The following is an 18,982-nucleotide window of genomic DNA, read 5'->3' as shown; positions in this document are numbered from 1 at the left end:
CCACAAGGAAGAAGTGGCAAATCAGCATATCCTATATCCCACATATTTTTTAAATACGTTGAAATTTTCAGGGATTCCCAAATCACAAATTTGATATCAAAATAGTTGTTTCAGTCATGCTACTAAGAAATTTAAATCAACGAGAGGTCTTTGCAATGGAACAAGGTTACTAATAACTCGCCTAGCCAATATATGCCAGATGGCCTTTCAAACTAAAAAAAACGTCAATTCCCTAAATGAGTTTGTTATGCAATGACTATAAACAAGAATCAAGCTAAAATCTTAAACAAAGTTGGTCTATATATTCTAAGTCTGGTATTCTCTCATGGAGAATTGTATGTCGCACTATCAAAAGTCAATACAACGACAGGGCTTAAGACTCTTAAAGTAGGCACAAAACATAACGACAATAGTATTCTACAAAATATTGTATAACAAGAAGTAATATATGATATATAAAAAAGCGGTTAAAGTCACACCGTTGAAACTAAAGTAAACAAATTTCATATTCATCTAGAAATATATTTGATATTTAGCTAACTATCAATAATACATATTGATTGATGTCGGGTAACATTAATATTTTGAATTCTGTTGTTTTAATTTTTCTTAAGCAACGTTAACAATATCGAGAGTTTACAAATATATGTTTCAATTAACTACCACTAATATTATTTTGAAAAATAATTCAAAGTGAAGTATTTACAAAAAAATATAAAAATGCTATTTTAAAAACCATGATTACTGAAATAGAAATACTAATCAAAATTTATGTAAAAAAAAGATTAATATTACTAAAATAATTCTTACACCAATATATACTGAAAAATTCAAAAACTAATTTGAAAAAAAAATATTTCATTCTTTTTTATGTTTTCGTGACTAAAGCACGTGACTATGATGACATGCTCGCTTTTTTATAATATTTTTAATTATTTAATTAAAGTTAATAATAAATATAAATAGAAAATATTAAAAAATAATAAGTATTAAATAAATATTGAAAAATCAATTATTTGTAAAATCAAAATATTTTCTTAAAATAAAAAGCACTTTGATTCTGGTTAAGTTGCTGTATAAAAAAACTTTAAACTTTTCAAAAATTCAATTTTTTTAAAATAAGATTTTTTTAAAAATCAAATATAAAAGCTCTGAAAAGATTAAACAATTTCAGACATATTGTCATTAATAGTGGTAACTTTTGACATAGCACAATTAACACCATTAGAAATAATATTTAATTTCTTCAAAAAAACAATAATATTTCTTAAGAATATTTTTTACATCATTTAAATAATAATTTTGAAAGTTGTGATGCAAATTATTTACATCATTTTATGAATAATAGTTGGAAAATAATTTCTCGGACAATAACATCATTTAAATAAATGTTTTGAAAGTGGTGATACAAATTTCAAAAAGTATTTAGAGCTTTTATTTGAATTTCATAAAACAATTTAGAGATTTTTGAAAAGTTTAAAAAATTTATTATCTGTAAGAAAATGTTTTTATTTTTAAATAAAAATATCAATGTTTTTATTTTCTAAAATTTATTTGTTTCCTATTTTTATATATTTTTAATTAAAAATTAAAAATAAGAAAAAATTGACACGTCATTATAGTTAGAGGTGAACAAGTCAATTTTTAGCTTGATGAATAAGTAAGCCAGATTGAAAGTTTTTTATGATACAAAAATTATCTTGTTTGTTTAATATTCTAGTTAAATAACTTTGTAGATTAAGATGTAAGTGAATGTAATTTTGAAGATTTTTATGCGATCTTCTCATATATGATTAATCAGAAGTGTGTTTATATGTTGTGTCTTACACTGACTGCATCTAGGATATATGTCTTGCAGATATTTACAAAATATTTGTATAGAATCGATCATTTGGGTTATAATAGATTTGTGGTTGTTTTGTTGCATTTCAGTAACATGTCATATGTTATTTTCACTTACTATTTAGTTATGAGGTTAATATCAAAAGTAAAAATTTAGAATCAGAAATGAATATACTTAATCTTTAAGTAAATCTTTTGATCTTTGTCATGAACTATTTTTAGAATGTTGAGACATGATAAAACAATTTTTTTTTGTAAAGATAAGTTACACTTATTTTGACACTCAGAAAAGTTACCTTACCTGAAAGACTTTAGTGTTTATAGTGATTTTAACGCTTATAGATTAACGATATATATTAGTTTTGAATAAGTCATATTTAGAAAGTTTAAGAAAACAAAAACTCAAACTGCTTCAGTAAATAAGTCTCTTTACGAAAAGTTGAGTATATGAATTGGATCATAGTAAGTAAATAAAGTAGTCGAGATCGAGTCATTCTGAAGAGACGCTCGCTCCAACCCGATCTGATTTTCATGGGAAAAATGACACTATTGTTTCTCTTCTCCTTAGCAATAGAGTCTACACGTAGATTAGTAGCCCTAGGAATATAAGAAATGCTGAATCCTGAAACAACTGGAATGAAACTAATTCGGAGACAAATGCCGATCAATTAACTGGGTTAACAATCATGTCCATCAAGTTTAATCAATCCATTTCTATCTGGACAGCAGTAATATGTAAATCTCGAAGTCGAGATCGAGTCATTCTGATGAGACGCTCGATCGAACCCGATCTGATTTACATAGAAAATGGCACTATTGTTTCTCGTCTTCTTAGCAATGGAGTCTACGACATTGCCCATATTAATCTCTTCATCTCAGCATCGAAAACCGCAAGACTTTTTGTGACAGCTTTATAAAAAAGTTATAATATTTATTGAACCAATTAATATGTACATCAAAATAAAAAATGGCGTTAAGACAATTTAGGTGTATCGACAATGTTAGTTATAGTAACTCGGTATTTCTATTTTCTATTGTTGATAATAAAATGAACATTACATACAAGTTTATTTTTGCAAATTATAAAATACATGAGTATTTGTTTTATGTGCAATTAGAAAAAGTTCAAGAGTTTCTTTTTATACATATAATTTATTATTAATCGAGCTAAATATTTATAGTCAGAAACTATCTGATTTATAGTCGGTCAATGTGTAAAAACTTTAGGTGCACTCAAAAATATTGTCAATGTAAATTTCTTTTCTAGACAAACGCTATTTGAGCACCATCTCAACTTTTCATTTCTTTTTTTTTTTTGGAATTCACATGGCCACAAAACACCAGTTTCATGTTCTTTAGACAGAAACTAAAGAAAAATCTGTCAATCTTGTCGGCCTCGATTATGACAATTTTCTGCTTTTAACCTACCATGCAACAGTGTCACAGAAGAGATGAACGCCACAAAAGTGTTTATTATCGTTTAGAAACTAAGATGCACTATGAACCGCTGATTTACACCTAACAAGGAAACAAACGAGCCGCCTCATTCCACGGAAGTTTTGAGCTTATAGCAAATTGCATTAGACAATGAAAGAAACACATATAAAAGGGATAACCAAGAAGATAATTGCACAAGTCAAAAGTTGAGATGGAGGTAGAAAATAAACAAATCAGGCGTTGAAGAGTCTCCTTAAAGGCCCATCTTTGCGGTCTTTGGCAGCTTCAGTAAGAGCAATGAACTTCTTAAAGCCAGTGGTTGCAGCTCCTCTGCCAAGAGCCGCTGCTCTCGTCAACACGTCCTCGCTGTTTGCTATGAATCCAGCGGCCGTAGCCTGATTAGTGATTGCCATTGGCGGTGCAGGTGTGGTTGGAACCGGTTGTCGCATTGCAGTTGAAACAGAGGGCTGTGTAAGTCCTGGGCCATGCTTGTTGAAATCATCAAGTATACTCTGCTGATCAGCTTTCTTAAGGCCCTGCATCAACACCACAAAACAATCCAGAGTTAGTTACGTGACAGTCCAAACTGTAATATATACAATATTGTATAAAATTGGTTTTTAGAAAATCACCTTAAGCTCCAAGATGCGCTGAAACTCCATGGGAGTTCCTTCTGGAAACAGTGCACGGTAAGTGTCAGCCACTGAATCGATTGGAGAGAGTATGACCTTAAGGAGTGCTTCAGCTCGGCTCATTTCACGGCTCACAAACTTGGAATAGCTGGCAGCAGTTGAAGTCTGCAATGATAATTAAAGATCAATCGAAACCAGAAAAATACATCGTGTCATATTTAAAGGCTAAACTGGTATATACTATATCATATCGACCCTATCACTGAAACAAGATTATAATACTCGATGGGGTTTGGGCATCACGCCTTTGAGCAGAGTATGCTCAGATAACGTCAGTAGCCATATTTTCTAAATACAGAGTCACCAGCAGAGGCAGATATACATAAATTGGTACCGATGAGCTAACCTGTCTGGCAAGGGAAGGAATTTCTAGAAGAATCGTCTTCATGGCTTGAGTATCTAGTAACATCTGTGCAACCAAAAAGAAGGCTCAGATACATGATGTGTGAGAGTGATTTCCCGCAGCTAACATTTTAACTCTCAAAGCATGAATATGATTATTCCTAGAATGAATGCTTCCAGCACTAATACTGAAGTAAGGAAATGAACTGAATAAATAATGAGACTAAAGAGTCATTTCAACAGCAACAACAAGCAGAGAAGCTGAAAGAGAATGGGATATAAACAAACTGAATTTGGCACTAGTCTCTGGATACACCTGATAAACTAGATAACAATTTTTTCTCACATGGATTTTAGCCAAGTCACTAGTTGACTACTATAGAGAAATTACAACGGAGAGAATTAGAGTTATGCACATGGAGGATATAGAGCAAGAAGGCTGACCTGTTGGGCTCCAGTTTCGGATAGTTGCTTGCATCTGAAAATATTAGCATAGAACCGTGGTCCAAGGGATGATGCCAGCTGCACAAAGTTTTACTAATAAAAGGTCGTTCTCTATAAAGTTGGTCAAGTTAAACATCGTGGAACTATTATTGAACGAAACAGAAATCTATTTCTATTTTATACAAGACGCAAGCACCGTATAATAAATTTGTTGGGGCCCAAAATTAGTATGAGGAAGTACTCATCACATCACAAAGACATTCAAATTATACATTCTATATAATTACCTTGTCAAGGAAGAACTGGAAGTACACTGGTGTTAAGAGGTTCCCAAGGACAGGAATACTGCTGCTTAAAATTGTATTTATTCCATTCACGTACCTGCAAGAAGATAGAAGTGCATGTTACTTACACTTGGTCGTATAATCAGAAAACAATAGAAGCTTTAAACTCCAGTTAGATCTTACCCAGACTGGTCACCCACACTGTCAAGTGTTCCCCATGGAACACGTGTCATTGCTGCCATTTCATTGTCAAATTTAGTTTCAATTCCAAGGACCAGCGTCACCAATGATTTTGTTATAACGGCAGAAAATTCATCCTGCACAGAAACACAGCTTAAGAAGAATCCAAAATAAGTAGCAACTCAAAGAAAATTATAAGTCCTTCATGTTATCAGTACCTGGACCTCTGACATGTCTACGCCTTCAGCATAATGCGGGTCAATAATTTCTGAGACTTTTTCTGCCAATTCACCAGACTGCGATACAAATAACATACAATTCTTGTGAAGTGCCAATTGTCATTCAGTTCATCGAAACTTTTTGACAGAATCCTACCGACATCGACACACATCTTGTATCCCGGAACAACACAATCGTTTGCATATATAGAAGCAGTAGAGAATATATTACCACATCACAGGTATTTAAGAAAATTTGCAAACAAATAACTTCGGTATAAGATCACATCACAAAAACATTGAGTAAGTAACTAGACCCATGAAATTTTCTTGGAACTTGATGTGAAGATTGATAGTATCACAGCTGGTCATTTACATGACTGGCTTTATACAACCCCAGTTAACCTCTCCCAGCAGGCTACAAACATGTATCACGTATATGCTGCATGCTGAGGGTGCTAAAGGTGAAAGGAGGGAAGTAACAGAATGATATACAAAAAACAAGCTTACTGTTTTGTGGCAATACTCGGCAGAATTAACTATGTAACATATCACCCTTTCATCTCTATCAGAGACCTGCATAGAAAAGATGAAAAAGGATAAACTAAGTCGCAACGCAGACATGAGAAACAGGAAGAAGGAAGAGATGCTCAGCACCTTTATCTGTCCGTCCATGCCTGTGGCTGCAGCAACGATACCGGTGCCTCCTTTAGGGAGCTTAAGAAATAGCTTTGTAGCGTATGCCTTCAGAACTCGTTGAAAGACCTGTAAAGAGGAGACCATTTCAAAAGAATGAACTCGGAATCTCCATCCATCTAATATGGGACCGTGAATTTGAGCATTTAAAAAGGCCTGCAAACACTATTAAAGAGCACATGTGTATACGTCCTCCCTTGTAGAAACCTAGGTTTGTCCAAATAAAAATTATGATACTCCACAAACAAAGCTGGTTCTTATAAAAAATAAAACATTGCCCGAATACCCAGTAATATATAAAATCCATATCGACGAATGAAAAATGTACCTTGAACAAATTGAATAAAGTCTGGTTCTTAGTGAGAACACTGCACCGTTTCAAGCTCTTCTTTATGTCGCTAAATAACTGCAAACAAAGCAAATAGTAACTGCGTAACAAAACAAAATTTGAATGGCTACAGAAGATAAGATATAATGTGACAGATACAGTTTGTATAGGAATCTTACCAAGTTCTCACAGGCTAATCTACTAATATCAAATTGATTATGATATACCGAGTTTCACATAGAAAACTTTTCCTACTAACTACTCAAACATCTCTTAGACATGACCCGGGTTTATTTTTGTCAGCTCAATGGGTAATGACCGAGTAGGTTCTGGGTTTCAAGTAGAGAGTTCTTTAACACATCTGTATAAAGAATCAAACTACCCGTGCCACAACCTAGTGCAAGTCGTGAATCATTTAATACAATGAATAAAGATGTAAATCTCTGTCAAAGTTAACACTCTCAGAAACCCAACTTAAAGAGGCTTGCCTAGGTACTCACCTGAGTGCTGCTATGTAAAACATTATTTTGACTTCCATCCTCAATATCCCATGTTTCCTCCTGATAAAGAAATGCAAATTATGAGAACTTGACAAAGCTTGGATCAAAAACAATTTCATTATGCGAAAAATTTAAATTACTTGAACAACTTTCTCCAGGCGTTCCATAAGTGTCTTCTCTTCCAACTCAATATATGGGGTTAAATGAGGTTCGAAGCAAGAAGAGATAATTCCACGGAAATTGAACTGCCAGGTCGAGATTTACACCAGTGAGTAAAGAAATCATTCAAATGATACTATGATAGAATAGCTCAAATGGATAAGGAAAGTCTTATATCAAAGCAAATGTTATGCCTATTACTAGCCACTTTCACTTGCTTTTTAAGAAACTCTAGAACTACAATAGAAATGACAACAGCCAAAATCAGAGAGACATAACAAGAAAAAGGGGATGTACCCCAGCTCCAGGAGCAGATAAATCTTTGTTTCCGGTCTTTTCCTGTTGAAATAGAGAGCAAAAATTATCATAATAAAATTTAAGCGATCATATAACATCACTATACAGTTTTCCATAGTACATATGAAGAAAACATACATTTTCCCCGGATTCTTGACCAGCAGCAAATTTCTTTTCATACTTCTTGCGAATTTTGGATATATTCTGACTATTGTTTTCCCATGTACCAATTTCTTCAATGTCATCTCCGATATCACTAGTAGGAACATCACCACCAAATTTCTTTTCAAGTTCCTTTTCAAACTCCACTGTCCTTTGTAGTGCCTAATCAATCATATCAAACTTTAAGCCTGAAACATTCCACAAAATATCAAGAAGTAACAGGATTTCATGACATCGAAAAAGAGGGACAGCATAATAAGATTTATAATCATCAGATATTCGCTTCAGAGGTGAAACAATGCTGTTATAGATATACAATCCATCTGATAAATATAATGATTTTTAATGATATGACAAGCATGTGTATGCTACTATTGATCAGAGAGACTATGGCTGACCAGTAACAATGTCGCTACTTCTGGTTTCTCTTTCATGTTGACCAGAATAGATTCTACTTGTTTCCTGAAAAACATGATGGGAACACATGACGTTTAAGAAGGTTACATATTGTTGTTAGATTAAGATTAACAGTTAATACTGCCGCTATATCTTTCACAGCGTAGTGACTACTACAATGCAGCAAAGCATACAGCCATACACACCAAAAAAAAGAAGCATCCATATACTGAAGCAGAACTTAGAGATACTTACAACAATTCTATCAAAAGGGGATGTGGTACTTATAACCAATTAACATTTATCATTTGTCTAAAATATTTAACTGATTTTTGATTAGTAGTAGCTATTATAAATCATGCATTGGTTATAATTTCCATAACTATGGTCCATTACCAAAAACTTGTCACTCATATACCAATAACTCTGTATCAAAACTTTTCCTCTTTATCGAATTTTCATTTACATTTTCATTTTCATTTACACCACGCAAAGTAGGGTTGTTATTTAGCTATGTTGTAACAATAAAAGTGTGGGTCAAATATCTAATTCAGAAGAGTAGGGGTGTTATGTTGCCATGCCCTAAAATTTTAATGAGCTCCAAGAGTAAAAATGAAGACTCTATACAAAGTGGAGCTCAAAAATGGTAGAGGAACGTCTTTTTGGTTTGAAGCTTGGTCCTCTCTAGGTTGCTTGAAGGATCTGTTGAATGGAGGAGGTCAGTTTGATTTGGGTATTCCTCTCAGAGCAGAGGTTGCGGAGTGTATGGGGCATCGCAGAAGAAACCATCGGATTGTCTTGTTGAATAAGATTGAAGACGAAATAGAGAAGTACAAAGAAAATTGGGAATCAGAGAAGGATGTGCCTCTATGGAAAGATGGGAAAGGCAAATTCAAGAGAATTTTATCAGGGAGAAGCATGCTCAGTGTAGTTGGAGTGAGACTGTGTGGTTCAAGCATGCTACGCCAAAGTACTCATTCATATTATGGACTGCGACTCTGGATAGGCTCTCGACGGGTGATAGAATGAGTCATTGGAATGCAAATGTTGATACCTCGTGTATTCTGTGTCAGGACCCGATGGAAACAAAGGAGCATTTATTTTTTGAATGCACCTTCTCTACTCTTATATGGAAGAATCTGATGGAAGGTGTTCTTGGGAATGAGTTTTCAGTGAGACTGGAAGAGGTTTTTCGAATAAGCGCAATATCAGGGAGGCCGAAGATTCAAAGATTTATAATCAGATATGCTTTGCAACTAACTGTGTATAGCATATGGAGGGAGAGAAACAGAAGGAGGCATGGAGAAACTGCTCTACCTCATGACCTACTCGCTAGATTGATAGAGAAGAATATGAGAAACAGGCTGTCTACAATTCAAAAGAAGAGAGATTCTGAGTTGGAGGGAGGTTTGAGCTATTGGTTTAGTAAAAGATAGAAGTATATAGAAAGAAGAGGGAAGGGGGTTTCATTAGTTTTTCTAGCAATCTAGCAATGTCTTTTTGTAAAGATAAAAACATTTTGTAAAGGTTTTTTTTTGAGTTTAAATTTAACATTTTAATTCAAAAAAAAAAAAAAAAATGAAGAATATTTGAGCAAATATGAAGATAAGAGAAGGCCAGAGATGTTCATCAAAAAGTCAAAGGTAATACCTTGTTTTCTTGCAGAACTGGATGCAAAGTCTATAAGGCACATGCCAAGAAGCGGGAAAAATCTTCCAAATTTCTTCATTTGTACGGATTCGACGCTTTATCCATGCATATCTCCTCTCCGTTTTATCCAGCTTTGCCAATTCTGCCCGCAAGTAACCACTTAGCAATTATGTAAAACAATACATGAAAAATGTACGGCATTGTGCAACATACCAGCTCCTTCGAAAATTTGTTCATATGAGGTTAGCTCCCGGCTACAGAAGTTGTTTACCAACTCTTCCCTGACAGATGACTCCAGAGCATCAACAACCAAACAAGAATCAGATAACTGTTGTAGCAAATTTGTTTCCTCTGTCTCTTTCCCGGTACCTAAACTGAAATCACAACAATATACATTTTTAGGAAAAGTACCTTTAGGAAATTAACAAATAAAGGGGGATGTGGAGACTGGGAGGGGGAATTTTATATAAAAACCAACAATTAGGAGTGTAGCACCACGAAAAGAAGCAGTCAATAACCTAATCACTATGCAGATACTACTCGTACAAAACCGCATGCCAGCCAACAAGCATGTTGTACCAATTTCTGACATCATATTGCAAAATTTATCCCCTGATACGTTGCAATATTCTACGGATTGAAGATAAAGAAATTAAGAAAGAGAGGCAGGATCAATCACTAGAACTACAGTGGACCTCTTTTGGCTATTTCTGTAGAACTATTTTAGCATAAATTACGGTAGGATCACTAGAGGCATTACCTCGAAAAATCAGAAAATACATGAGACTTGAGGACTTGCTTAATATTATTAAGCTTTTCCCTCAGTTCCATGATTTTAGGAACATCCCTATACGCTTCGAAGTGATTACATAATTGGTTTACGGCCTGAAACATATTACAAAAATCAAAATTTTAAAGATATAATCAGAAAGTGAGAATAGTCATCTGCTAGGAAATCCAGCAAAGTGTCCTAGGGTTACAGTTGATTGTGAAAAAGAGAAAGAGCTGCCTTGGGCGAACATAAAGCAAAAAAGTAAGTGAACTCTACAACCAACGTAACAGAAGCAACAGACGCATAAGATTGTTGAACTAAAATAAGAAGATACCTCCAGCTGTGCAGCTGCCTCCTTGTATTGTCTTTTTGACGCCATCACCTGAAGCTGTTCAACAGCAGAGACTGCCATAGCAAGGTAGGGAATTTTATCAATGTGGTTTGTGTACTTGGTCAACTTATACTACGCCGATGGCATATATTTGATTACCATGTAAAGATTAACATAGATCCACAAGTAGATTAACCAGAAACATCATGCATAACTTGGAACCCTATTTATATAGGGGTTCATTTCACTTAAGGTGTGATTCTGATTTCAGGATTCTATGACCAGATAAGTTAAGTTAAATTACTGCTAACTGACCTAACATTGTGAGACGATGAAGAGCAGTGATGGTCGTGGTTATGTTCTTTTTCGCAAAATCTAACTTCTTAATGTCACGGCATATTTCTTGCACCATTGCTTCACTTTGCTCAGCTTTGGATTTAATCTCTTGAATCTTATAGGAGAGTTCCTGTGTTAATTAAAAGCCAAAATCAAATCCCCTTGCGACTGAATAGATAGGAGAAACGAAAAAGGAAATGATATATTAACCGTATGATGGATACACTACATAACAACGTATGAGAAAACTAACCTCCACAGCACGCGTAGCATCAGCAAGATCTTCTTTCGCTTTAGTTCCGGAATTACTCTGGAGTATGATTTCCATCCCAAGAATAAGATTCAAAACCATATATTATTCTTTCAACACAGAAAAAAATGTTGCTTTTTTGTGCAGACAATATAATATAATAATTGGCTCAATGTACACATCCACAAGAAATTGATAAAGAGTGACTCACAAATGTTCCAGACAACACTAAGTATTAAGAATAAAAAAAAAAGGGGGAGCTACAAACTTCTGTACTAAGGGACCAATAAGGAAGAAGCAAATCTGACCTGTTGACGAACAGCAGAAAGAATGCTAGCATCAACCCGGCGAATCTCACCATGAATCTTTTGCATAAGCGGCTCAACGCCAGATAGCGATGCTTCTGTAAAGGGAAACACACACCATTTTGAAACACATGTTAAAGCAAGAAACAGTTAATCAGCAGCTGAACTACGCGTCCTGATTACAGAATCAAAAGATAAACAGCTCCAAACCATAAAGAGCATGACTGTTCTGAAACAAAAGATTACCTGTTGGGAACATCTGGTTGATATACTCCAACGCACTCGACTTATCCATGGCTTGATCAAAACCAAAATCACTCGAAATGATCTGTAAAACGAACATAAGAGACAACTTTTTTAGCGCGAATGAACACAATTAGGCAACGCAACCATTAGATCACGAGTTGCGAATACTTTTGCTGAGATCGGGAACAGTTAGTGTGAAAAAGCGAAGAAGCTTACGGATTTTGAAGGAGAGAGAGAGAGAGAGAACGCAACACATACCTGAGTACAGCGAGGACGATCAGCAAACGGCGGCGATGAATGCCGGCGACGGCGACTGAGATCAGAACGGATCGGATCGGAGATACGCTCCCAACGGACGATCCAAACACTCGGATTGAAAATTAGATCTCTCTCTCTCCAACTCCAAGGTTTCTTACAATACCGAAATCATCCGAACCGATCAATAATCATGAACCGAACCGAACCGAACCGGTTAAGAAGTACCAGTATATAGATACACATTTTAAGCTCCGGTTTGTTTTGGTTTTGTTTCGTCTAGTCGTCTACAACGGTGAGAGAGAGTTAAGAGTACTTCTTCATTCCCTGCATCGCGAACTTGTTGAAGAGAAATGGCTTCTTCTTCTTCTTCGGCTGCTCTTTATAGAATCTCAAATCTCCAGAATCATATCTCCCCTCTTGAAGCCAACAACAAGGTTTCTGTATCAAAAAAAGGATCCTCCTTTTTTTTTTCTTCTCAATTTCGTGTTTTATAGTCTCTTAGTCTGATCTTGATTTGACTTTCAATTAAAACTGGATTTGAAGCAGCTAAGGAGTCTGGTGAAGATATCTCCACAAGTATCTGAAGCCATATCCAGTGGACGTGCTGTGGTCGCTCTTGAGTCAACCATTATCTCCCATGGTTTAGATTAGATTATTTGCTGTTTCCAAAACTCAAACTTACTGGTCTGATTTCAACTGCATTTTGGTAGGGATGCCTTACCCTCAAAACCTGCAAACAGCAAAAGAGGTGGAGTCTATTGTGAGAGAGAATGGAGCAGTTCCTGCCACAATAGCTATCTTGAACGGAGTTCCTTGCATAGGTGAGTTACTTCATTTTGGTTGAATCATAAATGATCTGATTATGTGTAAGCACTAGACTTTCTTGTACGTGTTTTCTTCTCCTTATATATAGATGCTAAATTTTTGTAAACAGGTCTGAACGAAGACGAGCTTGAACGTCTTGCATCTCTGGGGAAAGGTGTCCAAAAGACTGCAGGCAGGGACATAGCATATGTTGTGAGTCACTCACTCTGTGCTCTCCTCATTTCTTGTGGCTCTCTTCTTATTACACTATCAATGTTCAACCAAGATCATAAGACTTGCTTGTTCTGTTTAAGGTTGTTTTCATAGTTCATAAAATCAAAAACTGCTTCATCAATTCAATCAAGCTAGCTTCTTTAACCTACCTTAACTCCAAACTAACCAGCTTTGTATAGACGAACACAGTTCTTTACTTCCAATCAACGGAGGACTTGCTTTATTCTCCCATATATTGCCTTAAAATGTTTTACTTCAGGTGGCTACAAGAGGAAATGGTGCTACTACAGTCTCTGCAACCTTGTTTTTCGCTTCTATGGTAACTCATTTGGTAATATTGGTATACCACTTATACTCATTTAATCCAAAGGACTTTGGTTGTTGTAGGTTGGCATCCAAGTCTTTGTAACCGGTGGAATTGGGGGTGTACATAGGCATGCCAACCAAAGTAAGTTTCATCTCCATTTTGTACTTTTTAATTTTTAAAAGTTCTATCTACTTGGTTAGAATCTCTGTTGGGATGCTACTAAAGCCAATATGCACTCCCCAAGCAATGCTAATTTGTGTTTGTAATGCAGCTATGGACATATCATCTGATCTTACTGCACTTGGAAGGACTCCTATAGCTGTGATATCAGCAGGCGTTAAATCCATACTTGATATTCCAAAGACTCTTGAATATTTGGTAACAATCTTAAAATTGAGCTTCCTACATAATGTTGTGATTATCAGAATTTGAGTTTTGAAAGGAGCTATTCGCTGGCAATGCAGGAAACTCAAGAAGTGTATGTTGCTGCATACAAGAGCGATGAGTTTCCGGCATTTTTCACAGAAAAAAGCGGCTGTAAGGTGTAAAATTGTCCATTAGCACTGATCTTAATCACTTGGTTCTACTTAGACGTTTAGTTCTGATGTGGATATATTGGATTCTTTAGGCACCTTCTCGTGTAGATAGCCCTGAAGACTGTGCTCGAGTAATAGGCAAGTGTAGACTTTGTCTCAAATTTTCCTTTTCTTATAAGTATTTCATATCTCTTACCACCGTGAGAAAACCACTTTTGTCAGATGCAAACAAGAAGCTAAACCGTCAGGCAGGGATTCTGTTTGCTGTTCCAATCCCGAAACAGCATTCAGCCGCTGGAAATCTTATAGAATCAGCAACACAGCGTGCTCTTACAGAAGCAAGGTCCATAGGGAGTAGCTAATATCTTCCATGCATACTTGCATCAGAATAAATTAAAGGCTTTGCTTCTTTTTCTTATTTCATCACGATCTGAAAACTGAATTTGTTTTTTTTGTTTTTTGTCAGGGAACAAAACGTTACGGGAAATGCAGAAACTCCGTTCTTGCTTGCACGGGTAAATGAGTTAACTGGAGGCACTTCACTTGCAGCAAGTATCCTTTCTCTAGAGGTTCCCTTAATCTCTTATAATAATCTTTCAGTGTCTAGTCACTATAAGTAGTTCAGAAATTTATATTGTATCCAAAACAGCAATGTCTCAGTTGAGTTCCTTGACACAGTTTCAGACATTGCGCTTGTGAAAAACAATGCACTTATCGGTTCTCAGATTGCGGTAGCCCTTTCTCAGCTAACGTGAGCTACCTTATCAATCTAAAGCTCAAGCTCGATTCAGGTTCATGATTCAGGGCATCTCAAAAACGTTCTGGATTGGTAGTTATCTAGTGTTTTTTAATGTTTTTCTTTAGCCCAAGAAACTCTTTTAAACATATTTTCACATGTGTATATTAAAATTTATTTTATATATCATGTGGAACCTGATTTACCGCCTTGTGTAACGTTTTTCCCTGAAGATTAAGCTATTTAATTATTGATTTTATATCATAGAGGATCTCAAGGAAAGATCTGTTCTAGAGACTTTATCTATAGTATCTTGCTTTAAAGCTCTCTATAGTTTTTCTTGACAACAATGGCTGCATTCACCGTTGACTTTCAACTCTGCTTCATCGCCATCCTCCTATGGCTCTTCTCATGCTTCTGCCTCTCTGCTTTCTTCTTCAAGAAACGAAAGGAGCCAGAACTCCAAGACTGTAATCTACCTCCGAGCCCACCGTCTGTTCCGGTCATTGCTCATCTTCACCTTCTCCTCTCTGTTCCAATTCACAAATCATTTCAGAAACTCTCTTCAAAGTATGGTCCTCTCCTTTACCTTCGCGCCTTTACTAGCCCAATTGTTCTGGTCTCATCGGGCTCCATGGCCTACGAGGTTTTGAAGATCCAAGACCTGAACTTTGCTACTCGCACCCATAATGGAAAACTCAATACTTTTTGGATCTTTTGGCTTTATCTCAGCTCCTTATGGAGATTACTGGAGGTTCATGAAGAAACTACTAGTCACAAATCTTCTGCGCTCTCATTCTCTCGAGCGGACACGGCTCATCCGTGGGGAAGAACTTAGGACATTCCGTGCTATGTTGTTTGACAAGGCGACAAAGAATGAGGCTGTTGATGTTGGTAAAGAGGTGATAAATCTGACGAATAACACCATTTGCAGGATGATCATGGGGAGGAAATGTTCAGAGGAGAACGGTGAAGCAGAGCAACTCGGAGACTTGTTGACCAAATCACTTAGTTTGGTGAGGAAGTTCCTTATAGCTAGCACGGTTGGTCGACTTCTCAAGAAGCTCGGTATCTCGTTGTTTGAGAAAGAAATCATGGAGGTCTCGCAGAAGTATGATGAGTTGCTGGAAAAGATTATTAAGGAACGTGAAGGTAATCCGAACAAGAAAGAGGACAGTTACCTGATAGATGTTCTGTTGGAAGTTTGTGCAGACGACAACGCTGAGTCTAAGGTTTCCAGGAACCAAATCAAAGCGCTTTTTTGTGGTAATGTTCTAAAAACTTCTCTTCATGTATGTTAAAAATAAAATAAAAATGTTCATCTTCATGTTAATAAAAGATCATGCAAAGTCTCTTACCTTTTAACATTGTGTGTAGGAACTTTTCCTTGGAGGCACAGAGACTTCAGGACAAACAACATCGTGGATAATGGCTGAACTCATTAACCATCCAGAGATGCTCAAAAGATTGAGAGAAGAGATAGAATCTGTTGTCGGAAAAATGAAGTTGATTCAAGAAACAGATCTCTCCAACCTGCCGTATTTGCAGGCTGTGGTGAAAGAAGGGCTTAGACTACACCCACATTCGCCAATCGTGGTGAGGAATGCAACTGAAGGGTATAAGATCGGAGGGTTTTACATCGATGATCATTAACACTTATGCGGTGATGAGAGATCCAGATTCATGGGAAGAACCAGACGAGTTTCAGCCCGAGAGGTTCATGGTTCCTCCTTCAAAAGGGAATAAAGAGATGAGAGAGCAGTTAGATTTGAACTACATTCCTTTTGGGAGCGGAAGAAGGGGATGTCCTGGATCAAACTTGGGTTCTATCTTCGTTGGACTAGCCATTGGAACAATGATACAGTGTTTTGACTGGAGTATTGATGGAGAGAAGGTTAACATGGAAGAGGCTGGAGATGTGAACCTGAGCATGGCTCATCCACTTAAATGCACTCTTGTTGCTCGAGACCCTTTGGCCAGCTTTATGTCTGCAGATCCTTAGTTGATTGTTGAGTTTGATATGTCCTATTGAAGTTGAAGACAATATGTCTGAAACTGGTTGTCTTTGTAATGTTCATAACAGAACTTGTTGTCTTTTAAGTTTTGAGATATATGTTACTTAAAGGACAAGGTTGTAAAAGTTACAGTGCTAAATTAGATAGTCTAAAGGCATCATAGGAAGATAATCACACATTTTAGATAGTGTACTTCTAACTTGTTATTACACTTTCACTACTTGCTACATCTGGTAACAAACTTGTGATGCTTTCAGAACTTCAGAAGAAGGCTCTTTGGTGTCTGCTGGGAAAGGAGTTCTCTGATTGGGTGGGGCTAACCATGTCCAAAAGAAGTTTCATCTTAGCCAGTGATTTAGTGAATTGCTGCAAGCTTTTCGTGTACATGTCATCAATATCTTGCTGCACTGCATGTTGCTCTAGTCGTTCAATGTTCACAGTCAGATTCGATCTCACAGTAGCTTAATTAATCCGTCTTATCTTTATCAACATTCTTGATTCACAAAGCCGGTTTCAGAGCTTACAAACTCATCAAAAACAGAACAAGGAGTGGCCAAGTAATTAGACACCATTTGATTGTCTTCACAGACAATCTTCGGATCCAAATACTCAATCTCATCAAAACCGGTAGAAGCCAACTTGGTCTCATTCACTGTTGGAACCTCAGGAATGCGCATCACCTCAGGTGAATCTCCTGAGTAGGAGAGAGGTAAACTCAACAAAACCGGCAGGAAAGTGAAACAAATCTGTTGAGGAAAGAGAGAACTCTTTCTCCAAATTTCTCATTCCTCACTATCACTTCAGACAAAGTATGAATCCACGTAACACTAGTATTGAATTGCTGCTAATTATAGAATGAATCCACTTAACTTTAGTATTGTAATGTTTGATTCTCAAAGTTAAATCATTCAACTTCCTTCTGTTGTCACTGATAGACCATCGATTTTACTCATTATTAGCCATAGTATATAAGTGTTTTATGGTGTATTTACTACTATATAGAGTCTATTTAGAGTAATTACAGGTTCATGCACTTACTTGAGGAAAATGATGTATTTGAAGCAATTTTGAGACTTTTTGAGAGTTTTGCTGGAAACAGAGAGAATCGATTATTTTTCAGAATATCGACCGACGATTACCAAGCACAATCGATCGATGAAAGACTCGTATCATCGATCGACAGCGAAGCCACCCGCGAGTTAATGACTGAATTAGAAGATTGTAAATTTCACAAAAGTTCCAATAATTGCATTTTAAGTCCATGGTCGCCTGTTAGGATATATTATTAGAGTTTTGTATTATTTTAGAGGCAGACTTGCCTAGAGACATTTTAGACCTAGTTTGGAGAGAAGCAACAAACCACCATTGGAGAGAGATGAAGCTTAGATTGGAGAGATAGATCTGAACAACAAAACTGAGAAGATCTTGAACTCCCTTGCTTTCATTTAACTCTACTGCTTACTCTTTGTTATTCAGTTATTTAAGTATTATTCAGACCATCATAACCATGGGCTTTATGAATATGTCTGAGTAGTCTTACTGTTAGATTTAGGTTTCCCAATAGGTTGATAAATGTATTAATAAGATTTAGGTTTCTCAATAGATTGATAAATGTATTAATAACTTAAAATGTTGCTAGGGTGTTTTAAAATATAATTCTTCGTCTAGTTGTTCTTAAAGCTAAGTTTAGGATTGATCACCCTTTAAACTTAGATCTTAGGATTAATTGAGAACAAGCCATTGCTTGACTCAATACCTGAAAATAACTAGCATAATCTAACTGACTAGATACACACGAGAGTTGGTCTAGTAAGTTAGAGAATATTAATCAAACATGTCCGTAAAGCTTTCTGGAAGAAGCATCGATCGACGCAACGATAGTTCAGTCGATCGATATTTTGAAAAGTGTATCGATCGATATTCTTTACGAATCATCGGTCGACACTTTCTCGCGATTAACATACAAAAGTTGAAATCCGAGTCCAGATTAGATAATCTAATTGATTAGTTTGAATTCGAGAATAATTAATATCAATAAACCCCTAAAAACCCAAATTAAGTTATTTACTTATCATACGTGAGAATATACTTGAATCTATCTATATTCCCCAACTGTTAACAACCTCAAATCAAACCAAACGAGCAATTACCTTGCTCACCCATTCATTTACTGCTTTAAGACCTATTAATCTAGCTTTAATTCAAGGACTATTAATCTATTGTGT

The 18,982-nt window shown here is 36.0% G+C and overlaps 2 protein-coding genes and 1 pseudogene across 3 annotated transcripts; 2 read left to right on the top strand and 1 right to left on the bottom strand.

Annotated features, from left to right (window-relative positions):
• Positions 1 to 3,294: 3,294 nt before the first annotated feature.
• LOC106415510 (vacuolar protein sorting-associated protein 53 A) lies at positions 3,295 to 12,260 on the bottom strand. Its single transcript, XM_013856250.3, has 24 exons — positions 12,126 to 12,260; positions 11,868 to 11,949; positions 11,625 to 11,719; positions 11,320 to 11,376; positions 11,046 to 11,196; positions 10,734 to 10,804; positions 10,388 to 10,512; positions 9,841 to 10,001; positions 9,628 to 9,769; positions 7,980 to 8,043; positions 7,558 to 7,743; positions 7,420 to 7,461; positions 7,104 to 7,208; positions 6,964 to 7,023; positions 6,464 to 6,541; positions 6,097 to 6,204; positions 5,950 to 6,015; positions 5,440 to 5,517; positions 5,225 to 5,358; positions 5,045 to 5,138; positions 4,758 to 4,835; positions 4,318 to 4,380; positions 3,912 to 4,076; positions 3,295 to 3,815 (listed from the first exon to the last, which is right to left on the bottom strand). The coding sequence occupies exons 2-24, from the start codon at positions 11,914 to 11,916 to the stop codon at positions 3,513 to 3,515; spliced, it is 2,475 nt and encodes an 824-aa protein (XP_013711704.2). The 5' UTR covers positions 11,917 to 11,949; positions 12,126 to 12,260; the 3' UTR covers positions 3,295 to 3,512.
• A 119-nt stretch (positions 12,261 to 12,379) lies between these two features.
• Positions 12,380 to 15,006, top strand: LOC106412011 (pseudouridine-5'-phosphate glycosidase 2). 2 transcript variants are annotated; one of them, XM_013852897.3, is made up of 12 exons: positions 12,380 to 12,559; positions 12,672 to 12,765; positions 12,836 to 12,946; positions 13,060 to 13,142; positions 13,423 to 13,482; positions 13,551 to 13,611; positions 13,742 to 13,848; positions 13,935 to 14,012; positions 14,099 to 14,144; positions 14,229 to 14,349; positions 14,473 to 14,575; positions 14,685 to 15,006. In XM_013852897.3, exons 1-12 carry the CDS (start codon positions 12,476 to 12,478, stop codon positions 14,703 to 14,705), a joined length of 969 nt encoding a protein of 322 aa, XP_013708351.1. In that variant the 5' UTR covers positions 12,380 to 12,475; the 3' UTR covers positions 14,706 to 15,006. The 2 variants fall into 2 exon arrangements, with proteins under 2 accessions (XP_013708351.1, XP_013708350.1); XM_013852896.3 differs by having other exon boundaries at positions 12,381 to 12,559; positions 14,473 to 14,558; positions 14,691 to 15,006.
• An 82-nt stretch (positions 15,007 to 15,088) lies between these two features.
• On the top strand, positions 15,089 to 17,172 carry LOC125586850 (annotated as a pseudogene).
• The last annotated feature ends 1,810 nt before the right edge of the window (positions 17,173 to 18,982 follow it).

The sequence above is a fragment of the Brassica napus genome, chromosome C5 (assembly GCF_020379485.1).
Source record: "Brassica napus cultivar Da-Ae chromosome C5, Da-Ae, whole genome shotgun sequence".
NCBI classification, from domain to species: domain Eukaryota; kingdom Viridiplantae; phylum Streptophyta; class Magnoliopsida; order Brassicales; family Brassicaceae; genus Brassica; species Brassica napus.
The sequence above is the reverse complement of the archived record's forward strand: the minus strand, read 5'-3'. Positions and strand labels throughout refer to the sequence as shown.

Bases quoted from the DNA above. Each gene is read 5' to 3' on its own strand.
- LOC106415510 (XM_013856250.3), bottom strand. From the start codon at position 11,916: ATGGATAAGTCGAGTGCGTTGGAGTATATCAACCAGATGTTCCCAACA. The intron at 10,002-10,387 runs GTAATGCCTCTA...TTGTGATTTCAG, and splicing joins GTATTTTCTGATTTTTCGAG to TTTAGGTACCGGGAAAGAGA. The intron at 6,542-6,963 runs GTGAGTACCTAG...CTTTGTTTGCAG, and splicing joins TTTTACATAGCAGCACTCAG to TTATTTAGCGACATAAAGAA.
- LOC106412011 (XM_013852896.3), top strand. From the start codon at position 12,476: ATGGCTTCTTCTTCTTCTTCGGCTGCTCTTTATAGAATCTCAAATCTC. The intron at 12,560-12,671 runs GTTTCTGTATCA...GATTTGAAGCAG, and splicing joins CTCTTGAAGCCAACAACAAG to CTAAGGAGTCTGGTGAAGAT. The intron at 13,849-13,934 runs GTAACAATCTTA...CTGGCAATGCAG, and splicing joins CAAAGACTCTTGAATATTTG to GAAACTCAAGAAGTGTATGT.